We start from the raw sequence: 19419 nt of genomic DNA, 5'->3' as shown, positions 1-19419 counted from the left end.
CTCATCCCAAATGTGTCGGCTTGGGTGCATAGAGAAGTGAACTTCCTTTTGACGCAGTTTTTGTCCAGGCTTTCGGAAGTACTTGCATCGGTTCGGGGAATTCTCCGTCGGAGTAGGCTAAATACATTGTCGGAGACTAGACCGAGTAGTTCGTGATCAAGTAAGGGCTCACCAGGTAAGTGGAGCGAAATGGAAAGGGTTTAAAAGAGTTGCTGTGCTTAATGACACCAGACAGGTAGCCAAAGGGCTCAAGAAGTTGTGGTGATAAAACCAAAGAATCGGTATCGGGAGAGCTTTCTTCACCTGGGAACTCTCCGTAAGCTAGATTCACCGCCGGGGACTAGATTGAGTAGATCGCGACAAGACACCACCAGTCGCGGGTCGTCGGGGCACTATCGAACCGGACACCCTGCTCCACCGGAATCGCCGAACTGACCTTGACACCTGGCTGGTTAGCACGATTTCGGGAGAACTTCTCTCGCCGGAGAATACTCCGTCGGAGTAGGGTAGGTCCATCGTCGGGGACTAGATCGAGTAGTTCGCGAACACAAGTGCTGCTGAATAGTATGAGAAGGGAATTGCGGTGCTGAATGGCACAAGCGAGCCAAGTCGTGGTGCTGTTAATATCGTTGAATCCAATTTCGTTATAAAAATTTTATGCAATTTTCTTGAAATAGGACCCAAGCCCTAAAATTTCTCCCAAATTATCAAATATTGATATAAAAAGAATATTCAGAAAACTTATTCATTGAATCGTACTAAGGTCACACCATGTAAAAAACGACGCCACCCAATAAAATGGTGTTTGGCAATGGGAACTTTCTGCACTTTTTAGTTTTATTCAAGATCTTTGTTACACTATGTACTTTTCTCAAGCGTTTCGTCCAGTGTACTTACGGTTAATCCGAACAATTGTCCGGATGTATTACACTCTCTTATTTCCTGACTGAAACTTTTTCTGCTGTGTATGCTGACGCAATTGCCGCTTCGATTGCCGCCTTGTACGGATGATTGCAGTGCTGTTTTTTGTTGTTTGCCTTGCAAACCCTGGTTCACTATCGGCAAGAAAAAATCACACACGAACTATTAGCGCATTTACCTAAAATACCACGCAAGCTTTCCCGTTTGAAAAGAACGGCCGCGCTCCATGAAACACCGCGCTTAACCGATCTGTCATAATATCGCGAATTTGAATAACGAAGGGCTGAATCTCTGAATGAAAACACGTGTTGTTCCAAAAATCAGCCCTGCGTTATGCAACGTTTTGGTCCGGTTGATTATATCAGGTGCAAGTGGTGCTAAATTCATCACGTTCAGTATATTTATTAAAACAATTGTAAAACTACTTTAATCATTTGATATTGCTGCACTAGCTTTCATGGCTTCAAGATCTTGCAACAGAACGCCATGAACTTTAAGTAGGTGTGTTTTCATTTGGACCTTCAGCATGAACCGTTGATCGCACAGCTCGCACGGATAAGGCTTTTCCTTGGTATGAACACGCATGTGTACATGTAAAGTCCACTTCTTTTGAAGGATCTTTCCGCACACTTTACAGGTGTGATGACTCGTATGAAGGACTTTATGTTTTTGTAGAAGCTTGCTGTAGATGAATAAATGTTTTGTTGGAATATTATCAAACCACGTGTACTATGCGCAAACTCACCGATGTTTGAACAGCTTTCCACACAAATCACACGGCAACTCTTGGCTTTTATGCTTCAACGCATAGTGAAGCTCAAACCTGGACCGTTGCTTGAATTTTGCTCCACACTCACTACAATCAAATTTAAAACCATCCTCTCCGTGATCTATCACTTCATGACGGTTTCGGGTAATTTTGTTGCTATATTGTCTGTCACAGCCGACGAAGGAACACGCGTAGGGCTTCAATCCGTTATGTTGATTCATGTGGTACTCGAACAAGGACCGTTCGACTGGCTTTCCACAAAGTTCGCAAATTTTATAATGACGCATCGTTCCTTTGCCATCCGCAATTTGCACGCAACCTGTGCTATCATAAGTTGTCATTCCTCGGAACCGGCGTTTGGGTCCTTCCCTCATGAGATCTTTTCTCGGTTTGCCGTCAATTTCTTTTAGAATTTCTTTCGGGGCTTTTTTCTCGGTAGTCGGCAATAATTGATTCAGCAACGTGTGCAATCGTTCGTCAGTGGACATATTTTGATCGCTGCAAGACACGTCGGAAACCGCTGAGGAATGCATTTCTTTAAGTCGTATCCATTCGGATTTCACAGCTAATGGCTTAACGTCGAACTCGGCGGCAATTTTCTTCCAGTTAGATTCGCGACTTCTTTTGTTGCGGAAACTAAAATTACAAAGTTAAAAATACTGTCTAGTACTTGTTTCTAATTCGCTTACTCAGGATGATTCGTGTTCCAAAGATTCTCATGTTTCGATATTTCTTCGAGTAATCTAATCCTTAGCTCCACATTGTTCAAAAATAGATTCGACCGTCGTTCGCTTACTCCACTCGACTTTCCAATTTTCATATTCCCGCTAAGCATTTTCTCCAGCAATTGATACAAAGGTTCTGAACAAACTTTGTCCTCAGTACTGCTTAACCCTTCCAATAAGCGCAAGTACCGTGCACGGTATACTCCTCGCAGACGAATCCACTGATATTTTGCCTCAGCCCGCGAAATATTCATTTTTCCAGCAATTTCGTCCCAAGTAGCGTCCTTCATTTTGGATGAACTGTGACTGTAAGCACAAACAATTATTAGGGCTTTAATTCCTTCAGCAACAAAAACCTACTCAGGATGGCGAGTGTTCCAAATAATCTCATAATCAAAACAAATTTGTGCAAGTTCCAGCTTTCTGTCATTTTCGAAAACTTTGAATTCTTCAAGCAATTCACTCGTTTTCACAGCATCGGTTTCCTCCGCTTCCTCCATTACCGTACCAAATATTTCAGTTAACATTTTATACAAAGCATCGGTTATAAGAGGATATTTCTGCTGTAACTGTCCCCTGGTTAGCCGCTGCAAACGTTTCTTAAATACTCGCAAACCCTTCCAACATTCTTTAGCTTTGCTCGGCGCTACGCCCAAATCAGCCGCGATCTGATCCCAGACGTGATCTCGCACATCTTGATTATAATGACTGCAAACAAAAACCATCTATTGAAATGAGGTATAGCGAAGAAAAAAGGAATACTGACTCTAGATGTTTGCTGTTCCATATAACTGGAAAGTTGTACACTGTTTGGAGTAGAATTAATTTTCTCTTATCGTTTCTGAACGGATCTCCTCCGTCTTTAGCTATAACCTTAGCATTCACGCCTTCCTCCGATATGATCTGTTTCTTGCCGCCATCGTAGATCTCTGTCAATACTGAAATCAATCGCGCATAAGTTGAATCCCCGGTAATTTTTTTCTTTCTTTTCTGCAATATACGATAATTGTCTTTCATACGACGCCAGTAGAAGCGGAAGGTTGGCAAATCTGTTTCAAATTTTTGCGCCAATTTAGCCCACGTCTCGTCGATAATTTGAGCAGAGCTGAAAATCACCAATTCGTTAAGTAAAAACATAAAAGGCCCAAAAAATACACTCACCTCGCTATCGAAATGTCCCACAGTTGTGGATGCTTTCTTACTTCTTGTGCAATGGCGAGTTTAAGTGGAAGAGATATCAGTCGCTTGCTGGTAAAATAATTTAACATTTTATTAATCAATATACAATCAAGACTAAAACTTACCCCTCCACCAGTCCATTTTTAGTCCTACCAAGCTCACGGCTTTCAGTTTCTGCCCGCCTTTCACGAGCTTTCCGTCGTTTTACTCGGGAAGCTAAAATGTTCGCTTTATGTACAATTTCGAAATAGCACATATGAAAATAAACTTACGGGTTGGCGATGAATCGCAATCGTTCATCTCATAATCTTCAACATCGTCTTCTTCCGATTCCGAGACGTTTTCCATTTTATACACAACGACATGATCATCTGCGACCTCATCCTCGAGCAGTTCCGACTGGAGCTTTTCATCGTCAATTTCTGGTTCTTGTTTTATGGGGAACTCGTCCAACGTAACGTCTATGAATTCCGGTTCCCTGCCTGCAACGACTTCGCTGACTGCGTTTCGTTTCTCTCGTATGAACTTGTGTAATTCATTTACACTGTTGTAATACTGCATACATTTGGCGTCTTCTACTGATAGTATCGGAACCAAGTTGTATATTTCAGCTGCCTGTTGGCAAAGGGTTCGGAATTCATCAATCATATCGACGGTTACTGTGCAGTTCCGGCAAATAAACAGGCTACCATCCGGTGGAGCCGATACACCTAAACATTCGCGAATCTTAGCAATGAGGGAATGGTTTTTAGTGTCCTCCTGGGTGTGGGTAGCAGCAGGACATTCTGTCCCATCTGATTCCTCCACATAGTGTAGACACAGTCGACACTGTCGAACCGGGATGATGTCCATCGGATGTTTTGATCGTGCAATGCGTTACTCTACGACCGAACAGCCTGGTGGAAGGTTTTGGACATAAAATGTATGACTGTTAAAACTACTCCTACAGATAGAACTATTTCGCATGTCGGACAGTTTTAATTAGAAAAACATTACCATTAATAAGCAAAAACAACAAGAATCGAATTCCAAACACGCAAAATTGAATATTTCGACAGCTGAAATCAAGATAACGAAATAGAAAGGTTGAGGCATTTTTAGTTCGTTTTACCCAGAGAGAACAGAAAGAGAGGCGAATAGTCCCCAGTTAAACTCATTCCGGAACCGGTTCGGATTTCTGAATGGAGTCTTTATGGATTCCAAATCAAATGCAACAACTGATTCCGACTCAGAATCGGTTGTTGCATTTGATTTGGAATCCATACTGACTCCATTCAGGATTCCGAATCAAATTCCGAAAGGTTTGACCGGGTCCCAGTCAAAAAGGGCAAGTTGCTGGCTAATGGGGGGCTATTTGCCAACTCGGATGCGCTAATTGCCCTTCAATTTGCCAGCAAATTGCTGGCAATTAGGTGGCTATTTCAAATGCAACATTTAGGCGATTTGCCGCCGTCATTTTTTTGCCGTCTAACCCACCCTTAAATCGCCCACGGAACGCGCCATTTTATCGCCCTTAATTGCCTAATATGATAATTAAAAATAATACTTATTTTCGGATTCATTATCTACTCACATATACTTACCAGAATATTAGGTAATCACCACCAACTTATAGGAAGAATCAAAGGTTAAATTGATATTGCACACCAAAACTTATCACAATCTGACATTCATTAAGACTTTATGTCAGAGATCTTGTTCTACTATACTTACACACGATTCCACAATTTTCTACATTCGTTGGCTAAATGAAGTGCACTAGACAAACAAAATACAAGTGAGAACACACCAATGAACTGCAATGTTTGAAAAACGCAAAAAACAACCAAGTCCATTCCAGCCGCCAGAAAATTTGTCTAAGTATTGAAATTGCCTTTAAATCGCATTCGCAAATTGCATTTGTTCCGAGGGGCAATTAGCAAAGGCGGGTTGAGTTAAACGTCAAACTTTTTAAATCGCCTGTTGCCGATAGCAGAGAAAATTCGTCCGATTTTGTGAACTTTATTCCAATGATTAATCCAAATAGCAAGTTACAAAATTCCTTAAATTGTAAAACAACTATAAGTAAATTGATTAACGAATATTGAATATAAGCTTACGTTTAGTGAATTCGCTATTCGTTATGCTATCGCGCAACTATTAATTAGTCGAAGATCTCGTCTCAGCATCAAGTCGTACGACTAGGGTTATTTATAAACTAATTTGCCAGCAGCGTTGTATAGCTGATTAACCTGCATTATATTTAATCTCAGATTTCAATCTACTTTTAAGTTCAAAAATTCTTACCGTATGGGAAATTAAGAGGTTATGTAGGGAATGCTGATTGAGTGCATTCGCTGGTATTTTTGTATCTAAAGGTATTCTAAAACGATATATATGTATTTTTGTACAATTCAATTTTTTTTTATACCTACAAGCGCAAATTTCGATATAAGAATCCGAGGAACAAACGATTAATTTAATTTTTCATGAAATCGTGTACTTAATGATTTGCTCGACTATATGTCTCACGAGGAAATGACTGCTGCCTATCTCAAAGGAATTAATATTGATGTGTGACCTTCATTTCTTATTGTCACTTGACAATCCTCTGATCGGACGAAGGGAGTGAGTCTGCGATCGTTCGTCGCTGAAGGGGACTGTGGGGCTCGTTAGACGATGTGGCGCAATCAACACTCCCTCCCGGAATGCCCGATGGATTCATCCGAGGTGCATTACTATTAACGCCAAAGTCTAGCACCGCGAGCTTCACTGCTGGTCTTTCGTAGATGCCGCTGATGGTTTGCACTGTCGCTGACCGCACTTGCCCATCAGGTCCGGGTTTAGTCGCTATAACTTTTCCTTTCGGCCAACAGTTACGTGGCATCCGTGGGTCCGTAATGATGACGATGTCATTTACTTCAACAGGCTTCGTGTTAGTGAACCATTTGGTGCGACGCGTAATCGTTGGCAAGTAGTCTCGAAGCCATTGTCTCCAAAACGAGTTGGCCATAGCCTGGGAAAGTTTCCAGTTACTTCGTAGGCCCATCGGACTGTCGTCGAAGGGTACCCATGGCTTCAAGCCATTAGACGAACATTAGAAGTGATTGGGCGTTAGCACGGGAGAATTGTCATCGTCGATAGGAATATTTGTCAACGGTCTGGAGTTGACAATATTTTCTACTTCGGCTAGAGCATTTTCCAGCACTTCAACAGTCGTCACTCTAGAGGATGCTATCTTCGACAAATTTTGCTTTACGGTCCTGATAAGTCGCTCCCATGCTCCCCCCATGTGTGGTGATGCAGGTGGGTTGAAGCGCCATTCGGTGTGCGTTGAAATGAATTCCGCCATGAGCCGATCTTGATCGATGTTTCGGAGCACTGATTGGAGTTCTTTATCAGTACCTTGGAAGTTGGTACCCCGGTCACTCCAAATAACCGCTGGCACTCCTCTTCTAGCCATTATGTTACGTAAGGCCATGATACAAGAGTCTGTGGACAGCGTGTGAGCGATTTGCAGATGTATAGCACGAGTTGTAAGGCACGTCGCAAGCACACCCCACCTTTTTTCCGTACGACGACCGATAGATACAGTGAATGGTCCGAAATAGTCCACTCCTATGTATGTGAATGGTCGACAATATGCAGCAAGGCGTGTTGCAGGTAGATCTGCCATTGCTGGTGCACGCGGAGCTGCGCAGTCGATTTTGCATTGTTGACAGTCTGCTCGAACCTTTTTGTATACAGCTTTTAGCCGTGCAATGGAGAAGCGTTGTCGTAGCTCGTTGACCGTTATTTCGTGGTTTTGATGATGGAACCGTTGATGGTGATTTCTCACTATTAATATAGTTATATGGTGATCGCGGGGTAGAATGATAGGGTTTGCTGCATCTTGGTCAATCAGCTTGCAGGCGGAAGTGCGACCTCGAACTCTGAGCACGTTATTCTCATCCAAGAAGGGACAGAGCCGATAAACGGAACTGCTTTTCGGGATTGATCTTTCTTGGCTCCGCATTTCACGGTTCAGCATCAGCACAGCTATCTCGTCCGCGTAATAATCTCCTTGTGCTATACGATGCAGATAGCTCTCAGCTTGAACCAGCTCGTTGCGTGTTAGTGGTCCACTGAGGATAGGCTCATTTCCCATTTTGCGCCTTAAGTTGTAAACGTATCGGAGAACCATGCCGGTGCAACGGAGCAATTTTTTCCAGCATGAAAATTTTTCTATCGGTATGACTGATGGTAGTACAGCGGTATGAACCAGTAAATGAGATCGAAGTTCTTCGTCCGTCGTACCAATATTTCGCGATGCCAGCGGCCAATCCTGTTGCGGTTTCCACAGGAACTCAAGACTACGATACCACCGGCCAGTAGGGTTAAGCTCGGGGATGTCCTTCCACTTAGTTCCCTCGTCAGCAACGTTAGCATTTGAGGGTATCCATAACCATTCGTGCGTCTCTGTACTTTCAAGAATTTCGCTGACTCTTACAGCCACAAACTGACTGTATCTTCGATGATCTGAATTCAGCCAACAGTATACGTCTTTTGCGTCCGTATAGAAGAACCGTTGATGCACTTTGACTGTAAGCGCTCTCTGAACAGTATTGGCCAACCTAACACCCAGCACGGCTGCCTGCAGTTCCGAACGTGGAATGGACAAAAATTTTAACGGAGCAACCCTTGTTTTTGCGCATACCAGGGTACATTCAATGGAATTTCCTTCTTTATATCTCAGGTACACAGCAGCAGCGAAACCATTTTCGCTAGCGTCAACAAACGTATGCATTTGAATTTCTGCTCCCACGGACGTAAGGATTCGATAGCAGCGAGAAATTGCCACGTTCTCGACCTTCGGTAGCACTTTCACCCATTGCAGCCACTTTTTAAACTGTTGATCATTGATTTCCTCGTCCCACCCAATTCCAGACCGCCAGATCTCCTGCAGCAGCACCTTGAGAAACATCAGGAAATGTGCTATGAGTCCTAGCGGATCAAACACCATCATCAAGGTCCGAAGGACTTCACGTTTGGTTGGCCGACGATGCCCGGACAGTAGCCCCTTATCATTCCTAGCAGATACTTTGAAGGTGAAACAGTCTTTCACAGTGCTCCACCACATTCCGAGAATTTTCTCTGTGAGTGTCTCCGATCCAACATCCAAGCTTCTCTCGCCTGCAGTATTCACGCCCAGTTTGGTCAGTACAGCTGTCGAATTCGATAGCCAGTTTCTCATTTCGAATCCGCCCTTCCCATGGATCCACTTGACGTTTTGAGCAAGTATTGCTGCTTCTTCTTCAGACTCCACACTGACAAGCATGTCATCAACATAGTGCTGTTTTATGATAGCTTGTACTGCGGATGGATATTGGCGTCTGTAGAGCTCTGCGTTTTTGTTTTTCACGTATTGAGCTACGCTGGGTGAGCAGCAAGCTCCGAACGTCATCACTTGCATGGTGTAGACGGTAGGCTCCGTGCTCCCGTCCTTAGATCCCCAGTAGAAGCGCTGACTGTTCTGATCATCTTCCTTCATGAGAATCTGGTGGTACATTTCGCGTATATCGCCGCACACAGCTGTTCGGTATTCCCTAAATCGAATCAAAACGTCTAATAGCGGTGTAAGAAGATCCGGACCTTTTAGTAATACCGAATTGAGAGACACTCCATGAGCTGATGCGGCTCCATCCCACACCAATCTCGTTTTCTCCGGTTTGTTTGGATTTGATACTGGGAACACCGGAAGATACCATGTTCTGGGTCGCTGATCACTCAACTCTTCCTTGGTGAGCTTTCGGATGTAGCCCTTCGATAAATAATCGTCTATTTTTGCGTTCAGAACGTCGCTAAGCAATTTATCGTTTTTCATTCGACGTTCCAAACATTCCCAACGTCTTAGTGCCATTGGGCGACTATCAGGCAGTCTCGCGTTGTCATATTTCCAAAGGAGGCCTGACTCGTACCGTTGTCCTTTTCGCTCAGTTAGCGTATCCAGCAAATGGTGGGCTCGTTGATCGTCTGCCGACAGAAGCGATTTAGCTGGACTGATGATGCCCATGGCATCTAGAGAGAAATATTCTTTCATCGCCCTATGAAGACGGTCATCGCCTTCTTGATTACACGGGCAGATATCCGGGACGTGATAGTTGACCGCGTGTTCTAGAGGAGTATCATTCGTCATGCATCCATAGACGGTCCATCCAAGGCGCATCTTCACGGCGATTGGTTCTCCTAGTTTCCCTTCGCGGCTTCTCATGACGTGCCCAAGCTTGGCATGGTCCACGCCTATTAGAATCCGTGGACGGGCATCTTGGTAAGATTCAATTGGAAGTCCTGCTAAGTGGCGGAATCGTTTTTGCAATTCTGAAACGATCATTGTTTGCGGTCGGAGTTGCAATTGTTGCACTGTTCGCACATTTGTCAGTTCGAATCTTTTTGTTAGCTGCTTTGATCCAGAGATTTGCATACTGACCCGTTGAGAGGAAGTTTCGGTTCGTCTGGTTTCTCCGGTCCATTTAAGACAAAGCGATGCTGACGGTCCATTGACTCCTAATTCGTCAGCAAGGCTTTTTTCTAAAAGGGTGAGCTCGGATCCATCGTCTATAAACGCGTAGGCAAGTACTGATTTTGACGGTCCATATAAGATTACGGGTATGAATCTGAACAAAATTTCACTGCTCTGTCCTTGGTGCAAATTACACGTATGCTCGAAGTTCACTCCGGAGTTAGAAGCGGTGTTAGAGCTTGTAGACTCAACTTCGACTTCCGATTTACCGTTACTGTGGAGGAGGGGATGATGCAGAAAGGTACATCCGTTTGTACCGCACTGCCTTTGCTGGTTACATGGCCCGTTGTGTCGTCGAAGGCACTTTCGGCACAGTTTCAACTCCTTTATTGTTGCCCACCTCGAGTTATAGCTGAATTCTACAAACCGCTTGCACTTAGCTATAGATAGACAATCTCCTTTGCACACGACGCAGGTCTTCATTGATGGTTGCTTGGTCACTATTGTGGCAGCTGGTCGATTTTCTTCGGCATCAAAATGAACATTAAGATATCCGTTCTTCTTGACACGAAATTTCGTATCGTTTTCCTCAGACATCATTACCACACTTGCGTCTTCCGCTATTGTGTATAGCCAGGAACTAAAGTCCAGAAGAGTTGGTGTTAGATTTCCTCGGGAGGCCTTTGCCCAGTCGAGCTTCAGAGACGCTGGTAACCGCTCGACTAGTTCGTACCTGAGCGACGCATTGTACACAAAGTCATCAACTTCGCATGCTTGAATTGTAGCGCACAGATTTTCCACGGTGAGTGAGAAGTTAACCAAGGTTTCCAAGTTCTCAATACGGGGTGACGGAAGACTTCGAACCTTTCGAACGATTGCCTGGATGATCGTTTCTGGTCTGCCGTATAACATTTTTAGCGTCGAGATAACACCAGCGACGTTCGAAGGATGCAGCAGTCGACATCTAACCGCTTCCAGCGCTTTTGCTTTCAGGCACTTTCGAAGGCGGAGCATATTTTCTTCGTTCGAAAAACCACACATCTGAGTTGACGTGTTGAACATTGAGTAGAAAAGGGGCCAGTCTTCTGGATTTCCACAAAAATCTGGCAAGTCCTTTGACACTGCCTGTCGTGCTGCTAACTGGCTTCGGTTTAGGATGCAAATAGTCTCTTCGCCGGACGGATTTATTCTGTTCATTTCATTCGGTGTTGATCCTAGGTCCGGGTTGAAGTCGAGCGGAAGATTGGATCTTTGATTGATTCGTCGTCTGGCTAGCCTGCCATGTTGATCTGAGACAGGTAGTCGCGGATGATGCCGGGATGAACGGCCGGGCAGCCTAGGACGCGGTTCATCGCATCCATCGTGATTGACGTTATGCTTTATAGATCCTTCGTTCCCTTCGACAGGTAAACCGGAATCGTCTCTTTCTCCGATATGATTTGTGCTCTCTATCCATTTTTCAATTTTCGTCATGGAATCGGGGAGTGATTCAATTTCGTCCTCTTCCAATGACACATCACTTCCAAACTCGCTCAAGATCTCGTACTTCTTATCCAAGTATCGCTGTTCTATAGCTTTAGCCTCTTCTAGTTTCCTTAGTTGCAAGGCCACCTTCCTCTTAGACTCGCTTCTACAGACACTGTTAGACGTTCGTGAGCGTACCGACCTAGTGTCGAGTGGGGGTTGATTCTGATGGTCCAATGGTTTATTGGTGTCGTTTGTGGGGGCCTGTAGTCTTGATTTGTTAGCGACATCGCAAAATGGACAGTTCCAGTCCACATCAGCAATACTTGAAGACACTTCAACGCACCTGAAGTGATACCACCGATCGCAACTGTCGCACTGGACCATTCGAGAATTATCGCGTTGATCACACAAACCACAGCTATGATCTTTACGGGTGGGCCGCGGTTCGCCAGGATTCGCACCAGCTCCCTGGACACTAGCCAAAGTCATGCCGGATCCTGCTTTAGACGCTCTGGTCGACATCGTTTAACTCCAATATAAACGAATTTTGTAAAAATGTTGCCGATAGCAGAGAAAATTCGTCCGATTTTGTGAACTTTATTCCAATGATTAATCCAAATAGCAAGTTACAAAATTCCTTAAATTGTAAAACAACTATAAGTAAATTGATTAACGAATATTGAATATAAGCTTACGTTTAGTGAATTCGCTATTCGTTATGCTATCGCGCAACTATTAATTAGTCGAAGATCTCGTCTCAGCATCAAGTCGTACGACTAGGGTTATTTATAAACTAATTTGCCAGCAGCGTTGTATAGCTGATTAACCTGCATTATATTTAATCTCAGATTTCAATCTACTTTTAAGTTCAAAAATTCTTACCGTATGGGAAATTAAGAGGTTATGTAGGGAATGCTGATTGAGTGCATTCGCTGGTATTTTTGTATCTAAAGGTATTCTAAAACGATATATATGTATTTTTGTACAATTCAATTTTTTTTTATACCTACAAGCGCAAATTTCGATATAAGAATCCGAGGAACAAACGATTAATTTAATTTTTCATGAAATCGTGTACTTAATGATTTGCTCGACTATATGTCTCACGAGGAAATGACTGCTGCCTATCTCAAAGGAATTAATATTGATGTGTGACCTTCATTTCTTATTGTCACTTGACAATCCTCTGATCGGACGAAGGGAGTGAGTCTGCGATCGTTCGTCGCTGAAGGGGACTGTGGGGCTCGTTAGACGATGTGGCGCAATCAACATCGCCTGACCATGTTCGTCTGCATTTTTTTGACAGGACGATACAGGTGAAAATTAGTTAAAATGTATTTTAATTCGATCTATAATGGAAGACAACGAAACGGCGAAACATGCACTTTTCTTTGAGAATTTGGCTGTATTCAACAGGCCCGTCTTTTTAATGGCGGAAACCAGAGTAGCAACTAGCGGAATATGCGACCTAATGCAACGTACAGAACAATAAACACGCGGACCTGAGATTATAGGAACAGGACTTTAATGCTTCCTTTTGTGTGAGCATGAAGCGCAAAACTATAATATTCTGTGCAGCAGTGTTGCCTCCAGGGTCACCACTATTTTTCGAAAAAAATCTGGCAGTTCAACTAAAAATGTCTGACAAAATTTGTCACTTGACAGCTACCTCAATGTCATCGAATTTTGCATCCGTTTTTGTCGTCATAGAATGTGTATTAATGGAATATGATCAGGATTTCCAAAATTTGTTTGTTACAACTTCTGTAATTTAAAAATCTGATAGAATAAATTATTTCACTGTTGGCTGGAAGCTTAAAAAAACTTTGGCTGTTTCAGATAAATCTGGCATAATATCTAGAAAAATCTGGTTAAATTTAAAAAATCTGTTAAAATGTCTGGCTTGAACGAGTGTCTGTTCACTTGGGAAAAATCTGGAAGATTCCAGATAAATCTGGAACATTGCCAACGCTGGTTGCCTCTTGGATTGACCCAACTGAGGAGTGCGTGGATGCGCACACAGATTGTAGCGAAGGTAACCCAGTTAGACTCAGCCGGAAATGAACCAGAATTCTGGCTGGTTCCAGTTCGCATTCCGGCTCCAGTGACACAACCTAGTTAGAATCGGTTGTGTCACTAGAGCCGGGATACGAACTGGAACCATCCAGAATTCCAGTTCATTTCCGGCTGGACTTTATTGGGACTTATCGCTTTCCACACTCCTCCTCGATGAGTAACCTTTATCACACAACTATCACTCCAATCCCAGTACGCCACAGAAGCAGTCGTGCTTCCTTGGTCCTAGCGGCGATCTGCAGTCATCAACTCGGTAGTACATTATTCCAGCATAATTTGCTTCTTAAGGCAGAGTTCCTGCACGAATTTCCCCAGATTATCGATTTTGGATCTGCAGCTTGATCTCTCGGTCCGAACGAAGGCGAGCATCCGTGACCTCGTATCATAGTTGGTTTTGTTCGACGTTCTCCAAAATCAGCTAGAAGTCGCCTCAGCCAGATGGCCTCTTGGCAAGCCTCACTGAGCGCTACGTATTCGGCATCCATGGTTTGTTCGTAACTGGTCCACGATATTGGGGATCCACTGAACTTGAACAAGAACCCGGATGTTGATCTGCAACTCTGTAGATCACCAGCCCAATCCGAGAAGCTCATCGAACGCACCACCTAAACATAAACTGTAGCTTTTCGTCTTCTTGATGTAACGCATAACACATTTGGCGGCGGTCCAATCGGATTCTATGGGAGCAGCGGAGATTTTTCAGTTTTTGGCTTCGGTCAGTCCGTGAAGCTTCAACAACTCTTCCGTGCAATTTCACAGACGTATGCATGCACCTTTTTTCGAGAAACTTACATTCCAACAAAGTGGCGCACATCACCCAAACTTGTTAGTTCAAATTCATCTTCGATTACTCTGAAATACTTTCAGTAGTGCGTTGTCATCGGTTGAAGCAACAAGCATATCGTCCGCGTATACTAATAAGAAGACACTGGTATCTCCACAGTCTTTCACGTACTTACAAGCACAGAGAACAGACGTCCATCTTCAGCATTCAACTTGTGTAAAATCTCTAACGGTTTCGAAGGTAGTTGGGATATCCAAACCAGGTGCGCTACTGTCGTCATGTTTTTTTTGTGGCTAAGTTCGACAGAATTGACATCGGTTATTCCTCTACCCAGTCAAACTAGTCCGGAACCGATTCGGATTTCCAGCATGAATTCCAGCTCAAATGCATCAACCGATAGAGTCGGAATCGGTTGTTTTCTTTGAGCAAGATTCCATACTGAATCCATTCAGGATTTCGAACCGGTTCCGGAATGGATTTGACGGATAGTTGGGATAGGTTGGTGTGGCGGCGCTAGTGTTTATCATATTTTAATTAAAATGTTTACACACGTTTTTTAAATATTTTTGTTCGATCATGGATGTCTGTTCTCTGTGGTGCGGTTTACGCCCCCAACAGAGCTCATAAGGAGTTTGCTGCAGTGATCTCGACGGTAAATGATTCTGCAGGTACGTTGCAGTCAGAACAGCTTCTCCAAAATAACGCTTTTCCATACCAGCGTCGATAAGCATACCGGCAGCCATCTCCGTTATCGACCGATTCTTTCTCTCAACCGCGCCGTTTAGTTAAGGTGAATAAGGTACTGTAATGGTGAGAAGTGCGCAATACTTTTTGAGCGTGTAATGCTGATGGGATGAGGTGTCTACGCGCGACTCTACACGGTTAAATAAAACAACCTGCAGAAAAGTTCTTTTAACTTACTTTTGAGTTGTGCGTCGCTTTCGCACTTATTAGTGTTGTCGAAAACAAAACGAGAGGTTCGACTCAGTCGAGATCTTCCGTGGGGGAAGTTACTTTTGAGTTGTTTGGGGTGAACTCAAAATTAGGTAAATTCAACTTAAATTTGAGTATAAAAAACCTATCAATGAGTTGTATTTTTTGCCGTGGTTAAATGGAAACTACCTTCAACACGGTTTACCTAATTTTAAGTTCCCCCACGATACCACGAGATTGAGTCAAAGGAACTCAATTTTAGGTAGTTTTTTGTTTCCGTGTATGCCTGAGCGTTAACTCTGCTTAAATTAAAAACAAAACAATAACTTTGAAGTTGCGTTATCAGTCTATATTGTGGCTTTATCACGAACATGATTTTTCAAGCCGCAGTCCGTGCTCTATCCTATCGCGCAATAACTCCCCGGTGCATTCGACAAACGTTTTACAGGACCAGCAAAAATTTCACCTACTGTGCTATCAATGACCAACGCCGCAAAGCAACTTTACCTCAAGCGCAGAGGCACTTCAGCTCGATGAATCCAAACGAATTCATTGCCACCTCTTTGATAGATTCGGCTACATTCGAATCGGTTTGTTCCGATACTTTGGAATCACTGTGCGACTACTTGGAGCAACTAGTGGAGGAAACGAATGTTTTGAAAAATGCAGATATCACCTACGGGGTAAGTTTTGCTGTGTTGTCTATACGGTGCTTGGGCGCTTGTTTCATTCTTCGAAGATTTCCAGGACGGTGTACTCACAGTGAAGTTGGGCAACCCGCATGGTACCTACGTGATAAATCGGCAATCGCCGAATAGACAAATTTGGCTCAGTTCACCGAAAAGTGGCCCTAAACGGTACGACTTCATCCCTGATCGATCAACCGGTAATGGAGGCTATTGGGTATATAAGCACGACGGGGTTTCTTTGCACGAACTTCTGCAGCTGGAAATCGGAGAGATCATAAAGGAGAAAGTGGATTTCTTATCACTACCGCATAGCAGGCGAAGCAAATGATTGTCGAGATTTTAAATAAAAAATACGAGATAGATAAATTTACTGATATATATTTTACGCCGCCATTAAATTACGAATCTAGATGAAAAGAGTCTTTCGAGTGCATCTGTGCTATGTGATCCGTGTTGGACGGCCTTGTGGACTCTAACAAATTGCCATCCAAGATATCTTTCAGTCTGTTGAAAAAATATGTTTACCACTGTTTGTCATTGAACAGCATACTTACTCTGTGCCGCTTCCCTCGCCATTCAGGAAACTCATTATGTTGATTGCCGACGTTGCGTCCATGGAGGCCGAAGCCGGCCCGGATGTGTCATGACTTTGTTGCGTATGTTGACCTGCGTCCAAGAAACTCATATAATCTTCCTCTTTGACACCGTCCAGCTTGCTGCTTGTTTGATGCATGCTTTGGGCCGCAGATAGATGATTCTCCTGCAGTAACTTATCGTACTCTTGGAAGATTTCCTTAAATTCGCGAATCTCGTTCTTATTTTTATTGCCGAGTTCCTTGTAATAGTTATGCAAACTAGTGACACTCCTTTTGGTAACGGAGAAATACCCTTTCTCGAGCGTTAAAATATCCAGTGTTGACTCTGTCTCACGACCTTCGCTGACCAAAACGTCACGCATCGATTCGCACAGCAATCGCATGTACTGATCTATCCCATCAACCATCATGATTAAGGCGGATTCATTTATCTCCGAAAAACCGGTGACCCGTAGCAGACCACAGATGACTTTTCTGAGTGCTTGCATCAATACGGGCCTCGTCAGTTTAGGGTAGTTTTTTGGTTCGCCCCGCGTGAATCGGCTATCGTGGGGATTAACGAACCAAAGAGGACGAGATATTTTCTCATTCCCGCTTAAATCAGCTGTGTTAGCCGGGGGAAAGTCAATATTCGGCATCAGCTGGCAGGGATTAAGGATGTAACTGTAGCCGGACTTGGTCGAATAGGTGTCGATCAAGGTTTGGATCATTTCCGTTTGATTCATCACTTCCACCGTTTGTGTAACCAGAGGATTTTTCAGGGGAATGCTGGAAATATTTTCGAATGCATTTGTTTCGCGCGGAACATTTTGAACCGAAAATTACATACCTCTTTCCGCGGTTGATTGTGTACGGAAGTTTAATCTGTTGGAATTTTTCCATTTTTGTCATGGGAAGAACGATTTCATTGCTAGAAACTTCCTTCTTTTTGTCGCTGCCATCCTCTAAGGAACCCCAGTACTTACGCTTCATTGAATTTATTCTGAAATTACAAACGTTGTCGGATTCGAGAATCCTTCGTATAGTGTTTACATTTACGATGTATTACATGTCAAAATAAATACACAGAGGCCGATTGAAATTTCCCTTCGAAAATTTCAGTCCTTTTATCATACACGCTTATTCACAGTCGCTCAAAATCACACCATAGAAAATTTTACAGTAATTAATTAATGAATAAAAACGATGTGCTAAACTCTAGGCTAAATTTCATTCCGAGCTTCATTCTCATTTTTCTCGGTTTGACATCATTGACTTAACGGTCCTAGTCGAGAATTATTGAATGCATACCAGCACTATACTGCCGTGATACGCATAACAGTCCCACATGCATAGGAAACCCATAACAAATGGGACTGTTATGCGGATCACGGCAGTATACACTCAAAATAATCTGACTGTACAATCCAGCAATTATATGCGCAAAAAGAGTATATTCATCAAGTGCAAAACATATATTTTAAGTGCAAACTGTAGAATTCAACAAGTTTACACATAAATTATATGTACGTGTCACTATAGACTTATGTTTTATGTGCCGAAGTTATAAAATGTCAATACAAAAATAGTATGTATTGATATTTTTCTCATCAGATCTATGTGCGAGTAAATAGTATGCATATGCAGCCGCTAATTGCAAAAATCTATGTGTAAAATTAATAGATGTTACTGTTATATTTTTATCAGTGTATCGGACCCTACACGAAACAGAAATATTGTCCCAATCCCATTTAAATTCCACAGAATCAATATTTTCAAGATGATCTTACACCATCAATATATTGATCAATATATGATTTATTTTCAATACTTCTGCTCGTGTAGGGTCCGCTTATCTTCCACAAAATAAATATAAAAATCTCAGGATAAACGAGCCAACAACGAGGCCAAAAAGCTGGATTTTTGGATTTTCAATGCACTTTGGAATCACATTTTTATAACGGTTCCCTAATAAACGGAGTAGAAACTAGAACTTGCTGTCCCCAGCAGCAGTTTTACCGGACGTTCTATTCAGTTTAAAATTCATGTCTCACCATTCCTTCAGCGTTACTGGATAGAAACACAGTTCTAAACGTGTTTTAAAATCAGCAACAAATAGAACTGAGTCGTATAAGGACATGTTCAGGAGTGTTTTATTTTATATAGGAGTTTCAAAGTAGAATTGAAACTGAAACATTCACATCCCCAGCAAAGCGTTTTGTTTTATAATTTCGAACAGTTTTGTTTTAAAATTTATAACTGTTATACGACGCCGTTCTATTTGTTGCTGATTTTAAAATACGTTTAGAACTGTGTTTTAAATACATGAAGAGTACTCAGCACAGACACTTATACCCGATAGGCTGGGGAAAAAATAAATTTGAATGCAGTAACGCTGAAGGCATGGCGGGACATGAATTTTAAACTGAATAGAACACCCGCTAAAACGGCTGCTAGGGACAGCAAGTTCTAGTTTTAAAATTTTCAGTTTTATATTATAGAACTGTCAAAATTTGCATCTACAACTGAAACACTCCTGAACATGCCCTAAGGGCATGTTCAGGAGTGTTTTATTTTTTATAGGAGTTTCAAAGTAGAACTGGAACTGAAACATTCACATCCCCAGCAGAGCGTTTTGTTTTATTATTTCTAACAGTTTTGTTTCAAAATTTAAAACTGTTATACGACGCCGTTCTATTTGTTGCTGATTTTAAAACACGTTTAGAACTGTGTTTTAAATACATGCAAAGTTTTCAGCAGAGACACTTAGAACCGATAGACTGGGGAAAAATAAATTTGAATGCAGTAACGCTAAAGGCATGG

At 42.7% G+C, this 19419-nt stretch overlaps 4 protein-coding genes across 4 annotated transcripts; 1 reads left to right on the top strand and 3 right to left on the bottom strand.

Moving 5' to 3' along the window:
• Positions 1 to 884: 884 nt before the first annotated feature.
• On the bottom strand, positions 885 to 4661 carry LOC131681783 (uncharacterized). The gene is made up of 9 exons (XM_058962818.1): positions 4591 to 4661; positions 3867 to 4490; positions 3720 to 3810; positions 3577 to 3663; positions 3182 to 3520; positions 2776 to 3123; positions 2380 to 2721; positions 1667 to 2326; positions 885 to 1603 (listed from the first exon to the last, which is right to left on the bottom strand). Exons 2-9 carry the CDS (start codon positions 4444 to 4446, stop codon positions 1348 to 1350), a joined length of 2703 nt encoding a protein of 900 aa, XP_058818801.1. The 5' UTR covers positions 4447 to 4490; positions 4591 to 4661; the 3' UTR covers positions 885 to 1347.
• A 2009-nt stretch (positions 4662 to 6670) lies between these two features.
• On the bottom strand, positions 6671 to 11923 carry LOC131676095 (uncharacterized). Its single transcript, XM_058955221.1, has one exon. It carries the CDS (start codon positions 11921 to 11923, stop codon positions 6671 to 6673), a length of 5253 nt encoding a protein of 1750 aa, XP_058811204.1.
• Positions 11924 to 15615: 3692 nt separating this feature from the next.
• Positions 15616 to 16387, top strand: LOC131681773 (frataxin homolog, mitochondrial). The gene is made up of 2 exons (XM_058962809.1): positions 15616 to 16015; positions 16080 to 16387. The coding sequence occupies exons 1-2, from the start codon at positions 15704 to 15706 to the stop codon at positions 16347 to 16349; spliced, it is 582 nt and encodes a 193-aa protein (XP_058818792.1). The 5' UTR covers positions 15616 to 15703; the 3' UTR covers positions 16350 to 16387.
• Positions 16384 to 17676, bottom strand: LOC131681764 (uncharacterized). The gene is made up of 3 exons (XM_058962798.1): positions 17447 to 17676; positions 16576 to 17385; positions 16384 to 16525 (listed from the first exon to the last, which is right to left on the bottom strand). The coding sequence occupies exons 1-3, from the start codon at positions 17587 to 17589 to the stop codon at positions 16420 to 16422; spliced, it is 1059 nt and encodes a 352-aa protein (XP_058818781.1). The 5' UTR covers positions 17590 to 17676; the 3' UTR covers positions 16384 to 16419.
• Between the last annotated feature and the right edge of the window lie 1743 nt (positions 17677 to 19419).

The sequence above is a fragment of the Topomyia yanbarensis genome, chromosome 1, assembly GCF_030247195.1.
Source record: "Topomyia yanbarensis strain Yona2022 chromosome 1, ASM3024719v1, whole genome shotgun sequence".
Lineage (NCBI taxonomy): Eukaryota > Metazoa > Arthropoda > Insecta > Diptera > Culicidae > Topomyia > Topomyia yanbarensis.
This window is presented reverse-complemented; position numbering and strand designations above follow the sequence as displayed.